This window comes from Triplophysa rosa, linkage group LG1, assembly GCF_024868665.1.
Source record: "Triplophysa rosa linkage group LG1, Trosa_1v2, whole genome shotgun sequence".
In the NCBI taxonomy this organism is placed as follows: Eukaryota; Metazoa; Chordata; class Actinopteri; order Cypriniformes; family Nemacheilidae; genus Triplophysa; species Triplophysa rosa.
Window position 1 is genome coordinate 27,598,667 of NC_079890.1, and position 12,459 is coordinate 27,611,125.

A 12,459-nucleotide genomic window follows, 5' to 3' on the forward strand; every position below is an offset into this window, starting at 1 on the left:
ATTTATGACCCTGCACCACAAAAGCAGTCATAAGTAGCACGGGTATTTTTTTAGCAATATAGCAAAAAATACATATATGGGTCAAAATTATCGTTTTTTCTTTTATGCCAAAATCATTAGGATATTAAGTAAAGATCATATTCCATGAAGATGTTTTTGTAAATTTCCTACCGTCAATATATCAAAACTTTATATTTGTGAGTGAATGCACTAAAACTGCGAACAAAAATGTCCGGAAACACGCTTATAAACTTCACTCGCTGCTGCCCGCTCTTTGGGGATTACCCAAGTTTGGTATCTATGTAAAGCTTAGAATTTCTGCTTTCGGGTTCATCTACTCTCCACAACGTCATTACAGCGGTAGTTTCTTAGCAACGGCCTGCTACAACTCCTCTGACGGACAACTTTAAAGGTGATTTTCTGAATATTTCGATATTTTGGCACCCTCAGATTGCAGATTTTCAAATAGTTGTATCTCGACCAGAGCTCTGGCTCAAACCATGTGCAAGGTTTTTGACATATTCCTAAAATATTTGTGTTGTCTCTTTATTATGACAAGTGACATCTATTACGAGTAGATGGTCTAATAAATGTGTTAAGCACTGTTCATGTATATAAATTGACAGATTTTTTTTATAGAAACGGTAACACTTCACAATAGATGCTTTTTGTTAACAATTAATTAATGCATTAGCTAACATAAACTAACAATGAACAATACTTCTATAGCATTTATTAATCTTAGTTCATGTTCATTTCAGCATTTACTAATAAAAAAAATTCAAACATTGTCACTGTTAACATTAGTTAATGCATCATGAACTAACATGAATTATTATTTTGAAATCAAGGGAATTTTTATTTTTGGGTGAACTAGCCTATTCCTTTAACTAGTCAAATGAAACTAGTCATTGACTGTCAAGTTCATAGCGCAAACCACCCAGGTGAAAGCCATTCTAACCAAGAAGTCTACACCATCTCTGCGAATCAGCTGAAAAAGCACTGTGGGGTGGGTGTCATGTGTTTGTGGCTTCTCATCGTGACTGATCCGTGGCCTTTCAATCAGACTGCCTCTGTCCTGTAGATGGAAGCACGTTCTTTGTTGTAGTTCTGTCATCACAGGCAGTCTTATCATCCTGAACGTCTCCCTGCCATGTAATTAATTGTCCCTCTTTTGTTTTGTAGTTTTCTACTGCGCATCTTTTTGTTACGGCCTCCATAAAGGAGTTATTTCTGAATGTTGCCTTGTTTTCAAATAATGAAGATAAATTAGTCCTTTGTTTTCTCTGAAGGAAAAACTTTCACTGCCTCTTTAAGCACAAGTGATTTGTGTTTCTCATCTGAACAAAGACACATTTTCCTCCTGCTGGTTTCTTTTTTTTTTCGATTCCTTCTTTCTTTCGTCGTGTTGTCAACGTCTTCCCTTTCCTCTTCCACACTAATTGTCACTCTAGCCACTTTCCTTATTTTTCCAGTCTAATTTGATCAAATTAGTGGCTTTTTACTGCTGCCGGAGACATCTCGGTGGAGATATCTCACTAACACGGCTGATAGCTCGGCTCGGAGATGTTTGCTTTCTTTGAACTCTTGCAGAATTTACAAACACCCCAAAATGCACTCCTCTTCCGCAAATGGAAGGTTCGCTGACACCATTTAGCACTTGTCGTTTTTCTTGTTTCACCAAAATAGCTTATTTTCTAATCTGCATAAATTACCACTTTTGATAGTTGTCGTGAAGTCTAACAGGAACTTCCAGACACATAATCATCTGAATTATTGCTAATCTAAAAGCATTTGGCTGAGTCACAAACAGGTTCGCTTGTCCCAAAATACTTTTCTTCCTGAAATCTAATTCAGGCCCTCCCTGACCCCGTTTAAGTATTATTCTGTGATCAATGATATCAGTATTTTTATGAAAATATTAATTTGAAAATTTCTATCTTTGCATAATTTTTTTAATAAATATCCTGCGTAATAATATTTCAGTGTCTTCTAAACAAACCACCCCATCCCCGTTAGTTTTTCAAGACACACGCAGCCCTTTCACAAAACATGCAGGACACGGGTCACACTTCGAGAAAACTTGTCAAATAAGACTTGTTTGCCATCATACTCTAACTGACAGTCTACACCCCACATTGTGTGTGGATCAGTTGAGAGGGCTTTGTGAGCAGTATTCATCAGGGGTGAGATTATAGACAATCACTCATAATAATCTGAATTATTGCTCATTTAAAACATTTCAGTGGTTTAGTTGCAAACTGGTCCCAAAATACATCTCTTTAAACTAAGTGACTCCTGAAAGTTCATTTTACTCCAATTAATTCCCTTTGGTGAACAGTGTTGTGCAAATTACTTCCAAACTGTAATACATTACAGATTACTTGTTACTGTTATTTAAAAGTAATCCCTTACCTTGCAATATTACTGTCTCAGAATTGTAATACGTTACATGACTCCTGTATTACTTTTGAGTTACTTGCACCAAAATAACTACAGAAGTAGAACTTAACATTCTAAAATGACAAAATGTCTTTGTATTTTTGTATTTTCAAACTAAAATACTTTTTGCCAATCAACCTCTTTATTAGACTGCTGATTTCTTGAATTAACTAGGCTATACAAAAATAAATACTAAAAAATACTAAGATTAAATGCATTTAAATGCAAAATACTATTACAAAATAATAGTATTTTGTATTTCAAATGGATGTATTTGAAACACTGCCCATCCGTACAGTTAATAAGGAGGTTGATTGGCAAAAAGTATTTTAGTTTGAAAATACAAAAATACTAAGATTAAACACATTTAAATACAAAATAAATTTAATTTTTTTCAAAGGTATTTAAATACAAAACAGTCCCATCTCATCACTGAACTAGATTCTATAGAATTCTAGCTAGTCATCATGTAAACGTTAGCATACCTTGTCATTGCTGCTGGTCACAGGGATCTTGTTAACTAACTTCCTGAAAGCAGCCCAATGACCCCTCAAAACCCGCCCAAAAGGAATGAAAACTAGCCCAATTATTTTCCGGTGTCAAATCAAAGTAAACAATTGACAAAAGACGTTTCTATTGCTATATTTACTTATCTGAATGGTTTCCTAGGTATTGTACAGTATATATTTTTTGTTCCGTTGAACTCAAAATATGTTTTGGGAGATTTAGGAAAGCAAACAATTCTGGGTCACCTTTGACTGCAGTTATATTTTTTTCTGCTATGGTAGTCAATGATGCCAAATAATTTTCAGTTGCTAACATTTGTTGGACTTTAAAGGCAGTCCTGCATGTTCAAAAATTTGCAAGAGACGTTTCTCCAAAATTAAGCAGAAGTTTTATTATCAGATGTAAAAAGGAGTAACAAAGCTTTGGGTTGCCAGTAAATCACCACTCTCTCCAACACAAGCCAACAACCAAAATATTCAAATACACCCATATTTATAAAGTATGTGACGTCGCTCTATCTTCTGACTCCTCCTCTGCTTTTTGCTCCCTTTCCACCAATCACCATACGCCACGTTTATCTGCGTAGTTCCTGAAAAATAAAACCTTCTCAAAACATACATCCTGTGGTCGGTCTCTAGTATTGAGGAATGTTCTCCAGGGGCACCCTCCCCCAAGGAGTGGTCTCCTAAAAACAGTTTATTGTGGCCGGACAACACACCAACATTCTTAACATTCTTTTAGTAAAAAGAAAACACTTAATCATCTAATGTTTTTAATTATATAGCGTTGTTTCTTAATCCTATGATTCATTAAAACACATCACAACTCATGATTATACTTAGAACATATACAGTGGATTGATTCATAACATTTATTTTTCTTTGTGACTCTTTATATGTGTGTGTGTTTATCTAGATCATTTACGACTCCAACCCCCAAAGTTCTCTGTTTTCTTTGTTTGCCCCAGTACTTTCCACTGAGTGAAATAGAAAGCACATGACAAAAACACACAGCTTAATGAAACAAATGAAAGAAAACACTTATTGATTATATTGATATTTAAATCATACTTTTATCTAAAAAATATTCCCACACATTCTACCAAATATCTTTGTGCTCAACCGAACAAAGAAATTTATACAGGTTTGGAACAACTAGAAGGTGAGTAATCCATAACAGAATTTTCGTTTTTGGGTGGAGTGTCCCTTTAAAAAAGATCCCATATGTGCTCGAGGCCACGCACGGAAATGGACGAGAAACGTGTTTTCTCTTCGTAAGACATGCAAAAACTTGCTTAAGAAATAAGCATGGTTAATATATTGCATATATATGTGTAAGCACGTTGATGTTTTAGTTGTTCTAGAGTGCGTATAGCGCTGTTCAAACGTGATATTTGGCAGCCTGAAGAATTAACTGTTGTACACTCACGCGTGATTTCTTTCATTGTGCAACAATGACATGCACCTTAGTACGAAACATTGGTAAAAACATCATTCGGATGCATTGTCTAATACCACCGCTATATTTTCCATTTTGGTTGAGCTGAGCTCCTGCGTCCCTCCCTGTACTGTGGTATGGAGGACTAAACCTGCAAAAATTATAAATAAATAAATGTATAAATAAATAAATACATAAACGAATAAATGTAATAATATGAAAATAAATAAAGGAATGAATGAATGGTTTGATAAAACAAAATAATTCATTTTAGCTATTATTGATCTTAGCTTTAACTTTTTTTCATTTTTTAAATTGATTTATTATTTTTTGTGTCCTTTTTTAATTATTTTTAATTATTATTATTTTATTTATCATTTCCTTTTATTTTTACATTTATTTATTTATACGTTTATTTATTTTATATTTATTTAATATCGCATGTATTTATTTCCACTTTTATTAATTTATTCTTGAAATTATTCATACTTTTCTGTGTCTTGTATGATAATTAGATGGGTTGGTCTTGCCTACTATTGGTTCAGCGTAGATTGAAGCGTTTGATCGATTACTCTAGACTTGTTTTGGACTTACGTCACGTCACTCACTGATCGTTTGCTTCGTGTATAACGTTAAGTAACTATGGCGGGCGCACAATTAGCTAGAGAGTTACGGCATTTAGCCAATGAAGTCGATAACCATGCATCAAATGACTGTGTGTCATTCAGATTAGATGCGCTTATTGATGTTTTATTACAGATTGACGGTGAGATAAATGACAAAGTTCTTCCTCAGTTGTTAGCCTCTTTGCAGCACATTCAAAATCTGTGCGAGTCAGAGGGTGCTATGGTGGTGATACGGTTCAACTGGTGAAAATCATAAAGCACAAAATGTAATAAGGTTTAACTACACAGATGAGTTTGTGAACCGAAGTCGCAAGCTAACGCGTTCTCAAAGTGACAGTTATAAGCAGCCTTTCGGTTAGAAAAAGCGTAAAGATTTAATGTAACATTACAATGAATTGAGACATAGTGAACTTAAGTGACAAGTTAACACGGTAGTAATGAGCATCGTTCTTTCACTACAGGGGCCATCAAATGGAAACCATTCCGTCTACAAAGACGTGGTTACTAAACTGTACTCGTAAACTTTACTAACGTTACATTTCATAAGAGATAAATAACACAGAGGTCACAAGTTAACACGTGCATATTCCCTTGATTCATCCAGCTGCATATTGTTGTGTGACATCTTGATTTTATTGCAAAGATCCGCGGCAACTATCGTTGCGAAATAGGTTAGTGTGATTGTTACCGTAGTAACACGTTGCCTCGCTTTATTGCATGGGTTCAAATCCCGTGTCAAATCGCTTTATTTATTTTTTCACCTCGCTTCAGCCGTTACGGGCGATCATACCAATAATTTGCAATCTTAACAAGAATGCCAAAATCATGTAACAAGAAAGTCTGTGTTTATTAGACATCTTAATATTCAGTCGTCTTGTGCTTTCAGAGTCGACGAATCTGCTGAGGTCGTTCATGCACATCTGTGGCGGAGGACCTGTAAATTAACCGGAACTTGGTCACCACTTAGCACCCTCTGACTCGCACAGATTTTGAAGAAACTTTGTCATTTATCTCGCCGTCAATCTGTAATAAAACATCAATAAGCGCATCTAATCTAAATGACACTAGTCATTTGATGCATGGTTATCGACTTCATTGGCTAAATGCTGTAACTCTCTAGCTAATTGTGCGCCCGCCATAGTTACTTAAGTTATACAGAAGCAAACGATCAGTGAGTGAGTGACGTATCCAAAACAAGTCAAGAGTAATCGATCAAACGCTTCAATCTACGCTGAACCAATAGTAGGCAAGACCAACCCATCTAATTATCATACAAGACACAGAAAAGTAAGAATAAATTCAAGAATAAATAAATAAAAGTGGAAATAAATACATGCGATAATAAATAAATATAAAAATAAATAAACGTATAAATAAAAAAATGTAAAAATAAAAGGAAATGATAAATAAAATAATCTAAAAATAAATAATAATAATAATAAAAATAAAGGACACAAAAAATAATAAATCAATTTAAAAAATGAAAAAAAGTTAAAGCTAAGATCAATAATAGCTAAAACAATTATTTTGTTTTATCAAACCATTCATTCCTTTATTTATTTTCATATTATTACATTTATTCGTTTATTATTTATTTATTTATACATTTTGCAGGTTTAGTCCTCCATACTCTAGCCTGCCTGTCAGACGCTCGTCCCCACACTTTCGAGAACGGGTCCTGGAGTTGCCAGGTATTCATCTGAGTATGAATACACATTAAGAATCTCATCAATTAACATTTATCCTTAGAATATAAATAAACATTTGGCGGCCGCAGTACATTATGAAAGTAGCCCTATAACCCGCAACTCTATAATTTTTCCCGCAACTGCATTTTCAAAATAGCCCAATTGTGCGGGAAAACCGTGACCCTGGCAACACTGGCGCTAGGGCAACTGGACGGGGCCAATAGTCTCGGACCTTTAGCTCAGAGGCTGAAATCATGCCGCGTTACAATACAAAATACAAAGTTCCACCAGCCAGAGGGAGATGAATGACACCACACGCGTCTATTCACGAACAGGAAATAGAACTTACTTGCGGGATTTGGTAATGTCTCACGGGCGGAAGGTTTGTTGTAACGCAAGCGTTACTGAACATGTACCGAGTAAAATATTAATGAAATTTGATTAGTAATGCCTTACACTAATGCAGTGAGAGATGTAAAATGGATGAAAGCTGCTGCCAAATGTATAGAAATGTAAATGCTGTAATTTATATAGACATTTTGCAATTTAAAATATGAATTGTTGACCGCAATAAAATTGAATGACATATGACATACAATATGAACCTAACAACATCTAGTGTTGTCTAGTGTAAAATATAAGTTCTAAAATGATCTTTTCTTCTTCTTCACCTGCCTCTATCAATCATCCATGTGTTGACTGATTGCCATGACAGATGTCATTTACGACCTAATAGAATTTCTGTAAGTTTATGCTGACAAACAATCCTATCCATGTGTCAAACTCGGGACCCTATGATAAATGACTGTTGTGAGGAAACCTAGCGTTCAACAAGAACTAAAGAAGAGAGCTCATCATTCTCACTCGGACTGACAGCAGACACTGATGCCTGTGATCATTTACACAGTTAGATATGTACTCTATGTGGTAACGGTATAGCTCACTAAAAATGAAAATTCTGTCATCATTTTACAGAGGACGCATTTGACAAAGCCTGTTGTTGTTGTTCCGAACCCACGTGACTTTCTTCTGTGGAACACAAAAGGAGGAATGCTGTGCTGGTCTTTCTCTTCCGTGCATTTGCAATGAATGAACTGAAGCTTTTAAGCTTAAAAAAAACATACAAAAAAGCACCATTAAAGTACTTTAAAAGAAAACAAAACATGAGGGCTACATTCCTCACGGACTCTTATGAAGCCATATCACAGCATTGTGTAACAAACAGAAAACTAGAGCCACTGTTCCTTTTCAATGAAGTGTTTCAATGAAACATTGAAAAGGATTGACTCGAGAATAACTCCGACTTCTCTCATGAACGCATGGATCAAAGTCTAGAGTTTCAGTGAATAATCATTTACATCAAAGTTACCGTATGGGTTCAGAAGACATGAAAGAGTCTGAATTGTATCGGCCATGGTTTACAGTATTATACTTGAATGGTACTTTAGGTACTTTCGTTTTTGAACTTGAAAGCTTCAACCCACATCATTGTTACAAAGAAAGAAAACACGAGGGTGTAAGTAATGACAGAAATGCCATTCTTAGTGGAACTACAGTTTCCTTTAGTAACTTTCTGTCACTGACTCAATGACTAATAGCATTGAGATATCTCAAGACACACGGATGACATGTCCAGCTATATCATAAATATCATCCTTTGAAGCTCCTGACAAACAACAACCTTCCAACACAGACTGATTTATCAACATTTATAAATCAGCATCAATCTAAAGTTGAATTTAGCTCAGTGAATGCTAAAAGCATTTCAGTCTCAGGAGATCTATGGCACGGTTGTACGTCTGAGGCTTCGGCAGGCCACGGCGTGTTCGTCTCTCTTTGGAATGTTAATGACATTAATCAATTTTCATAATGTCAGCAGGGTGCAAGCTAACACGAGCTGACATTTACATAAGAGAATATAAATCTGAAATTAAATGTAAATCTGCTGGAGGCCGATGCAGACTCTTGTCAATATGGAGTAATTACTCGGGGACCCTTAAGAGCAGAATATGATTCACTGTGAGGGAGGTCGAAGGTCTGTCTGCTCCGAAAATCTTTGGTTAATAGAAATGATGCTGTTGTGTTTGTAGACAAGACTAACTAGAGTTAACAATTCGAAAACGATAGAAAATAGAGTTATATTCAAGATCAAACAAAGTCGTACTTTGAAAACAGGACACAGATACTGATGAATTTTTGCAGTTAAATCTTGTAGATTTGAGATTGGAATCGTCACAATATTACGAGAAAAGAATAGCTTGTAGACTGACGTGATATCTTGTGACGCTGGAACATAATTACATTTAGTTCCTTTTTTAACATTGATAACATGATAAGTCCAGCAGTGGAGAATACTTTGTTAGACTGGAACAGGGGATTGGAGAACTTAATCTGCTTTGTGGGTGTTTAAAAGCCCCTGTGCATCAGAAAGAGGGATATATATATATATATGTATGTATGTACAGTATGTTTGTGTATGGTGCAATGTGTACTGTGATCGCTGGCCTCTCTTCAAAGCTTCTCATCAGATGTCTGATACTTGCACATTCTTCACCCACTTTAATTGGAGACATTTTCTCTTAGTCTTAGTCAGCATCAGATCAAAAATAACTCTTAGTCAACCTGTCAGCCTGTCTCTGTATGCTTGGTTCTGTCCCTGTTTGTGTCGTTTCGAGTCTGCGTGAGGTGGGCAGTGACAGAGATGGAATCAGGTGTTATTTTAGCCTCTCCGGGCCGAAGGGGAGTTCATTTTGGATTGTGTGTTGCACCTAGTGACTGGACATAAGTTATTGAACTCATCTTGAGCTTGGAGCAAGGTTCTCCTGCGAGGGTCTGTGTTCATGGCTGACCCTCCATGACCACTTCTGTAATGAAACATTTCATCCAGCAGCTATACAGCCATCTTTAATCAAACGCATTCTAGTTTGGACAGAGATGAAATAGTTGTGTTGTGTGTCACCTTCATGAGAACAGACACCAACAAACAGCTTCTTTCGACCTTGGAGAATGACGCCTGTGCTGCAGTATTTACTTCTATTGTCAAACCAAAACGAAATGGCGGTTCCGAGTAATTAAAGGGATAGTTCACCCAAAAATGAAAATTCGATTATGAAATTTGGCTGACAATTGTCTATTAAATAATTGTGATTATGGCGATTAATTGTCTGTTTAAAGGCTTTGATTCATTTATTCAATTAATAAAATATAGATACTTTAAAAAATGTGAAAATTCTGTAAATAACTAGTAACATAGAGTGACCTTAACAGAAAAAAACTGGATGATGTCATCTAGCTGTGTAGATGCAGCAAATTTGGAAGCACTTTAATAAAACTCATAAACACAAAAATACAAATCTGATACAACTCAAATGATGATGAAATGTCATTGGAACGTAACTGTGAGTGCAGATCAAGGACGGTGGGTGTAAAATGCTGCAGATCACCCTTGTTTTCTAAGGATTTACAATAATTGCGGTTATCTGAAATAATTGCGATTATGTCAAATAACTGCGATGAGTCGATTATTTCATAATTATGACAACCCTAATTCTCTCTTTTTTTACTCACCCTCAAGTTGTTCCAAACCTGTATACATTTCTTTGTTCGGTTGAACACAAAGAAAGGAATTTGGAAGAATGTTAGCAACTGACATTTCTGGGGCAAGTTAATTGTTTTATTCTGTTAAACACAAAAGAAGATATTTTGAGGAATTTAGGAAAACAAATAGTTCTGGGGCACCTTTGACTACCATTTAAATTTTCCCTACTGTGGTAGTTAGTTATTGGTGCCCCAGAGCTGTCATTTGTTTACATTACTCCAAAAACCTTTCTTTGTGTTGAACCGAACAAAGACATTTATACAGGTTTGGAACATTTATAGGAACATTTATATTAATTCATGACAGAATTTTCATTTTTAGGTGGACTATCCCTTTAAGTCTTATTTAAAGAAATAAACTGAATATGTTGACATGGAAGCACATATGTGATGTTCCTCTCGGGTGTAAATGCAAATATTCAGGAGTATGTTTGGAATGTGAGATGCTGAATTTGAAAGGTTATGTTTTGATAAACAGATGGGCTCTCACACTTCCATCAGGCAAATCAAATAGCACCTTGCTTCAGCACTTCCTTCATGCCATGCACATATATAAAAACACACAAGACATCGAGTCGGCCGTTTAAACCCATGGCAGGCTTCAAATCTTCTGCGTTCCATGTCAGTGACGAGATTGTACAAATGGTCGCTTCTATCCTCAATGAGCCATTTCGCATTCTCCCCTGGAAATAAATGTCTACAGTTTCGGTTTTCCCCACAATTCTGCGTTCATAAATGACGGCACTACACATCCAGGCCTATCATGCCATTCCCTGTTCTAAAATGTTAGCGAGACTTGAAAAGTGAATGTGACAGCCAGCCCTCTTATGTTTTTTTTTTTTCTCAAAAGATTGAAGACGCCAAAGCGGGCAGTGTTTGCCGGCAGTATGCAGCTGTTGGCGGGGATTAAGCTGTGTACAGGAAGGGTATTGACAAACCACCCACACTATGAAGACCAGGCGCTGAGGGAGAGGACCAGAGAGGTAGGAGTCTCTACTCGGCATGTTCGCTTGAAAGCAAATTCAATCCAAGTTTTACTATCTCCAGGCCAAGCAGCTCTCCCGGGACAACAATTGCTTTGCTTGTGTGGATATGCTTTTGTTTAGTTGGTGGTAATGCCAAAACAGGAGTCTGGCGAGAAGGTTTTTTAAGACACAAGCGGTAATCAATTTGGTATTGGCTGATGGTTGTGCAAGAGTCACAAATATACATGCGATTAATTTAATTTACATCAAATATACATGATCAATAGCGGGTTACTTCGGAAAGCTGATTTTGCAACAACGTCTAGTGTCTTAAAACTAGAATTTGGAGAGAAAGCTTTTTTATTCTTTTGCAAGCATGCCTAATTATGTAAATGAAACTCAATGAAGCAGATCAATAAATCAGTTATAAACAAACTAACAATTAGCACTAAAAACGAACGCTCCTAAAGTAAGAAAAAACAGCATTGAAGTCTAAAAATCAGGTCATATTCTTAATGAGATTACAAATGGACCATGAGTAAATAGGTCATAAATCCTCTTTCTTAATGGCATGTGTGGTGTAATTGAATTCATTATGATTTTTATAGGGGTGGTTGGAAGTTCACTCATCAGTGGGCATCTTTAGAAAATTATATAAACTCTATGCCTCTGATGTTATATGTGGCATGACTTTAATGTACTGGTAAATAAAATAAATGGGGAAGGAGGTTATCTGTAATAAAATCCTCATTATGGGGTTTAATGGACACACACTCAAATCCCCATTGATATTGAGTTAGAATTCGGATGGTTTTATTTCTCTCTCCTATCTGTTGGAGGAAGCAGTGACATGATTTCTTTGGTTTTATCATACCGAGTCAGACTTGGCCATTTGACTGTAGCAGAGGTTCAGTTTTGTGCTTGAGTCTGGGTGACAGAATGTAGAAGTTAAAAAGTGAACAGGCTTATGTCAGATGAGAGTAGAATGAAATTCCAAAGATGTGGCGTGGAGGAAGAAAAAATAAGGGGGTGAAGAGCTGGTGGAAGACCAAACTTCTGCTCTACATTTCCTTGTTTTTATTTTTCGGAGAATTGATCTGAACAGAAAGACTGTGATTAGTACACACTGCACTGAGATTCCCACAGGTGTTTTTTTACATTAATGACTGAATAATTAACCCAGTAACTATTGTTTAA

General features: G+C 36.0%; 1 protein-coding gene across 5 annotated transcripts in view; it reads left to right on the plus strand.

Moving 5' to 3' along the window:
• dpy19l3 (dpy-19 like C-mannosyltransferase 3) overlaps nt 1–12,459 on the plus strand; it is a 35,566-nt gene that overhangs the window by 17,174 nt on the left and 5,933 nt on the right. For all 5 annotated transcript variants that reach the window (XM_057335310.1, XM_057335319.1, XM_057335328.1 and 2 more), the window contains one exon: nt 11,148–11,280. In XM_057335310.1, the coding sequence (XP_057191293.1) occupies nt 11,148–11,280 (133 nt within the window). The remainder of the gene's footprint in view (nt 1–11,147; nt 11,281–12,459) is intronic.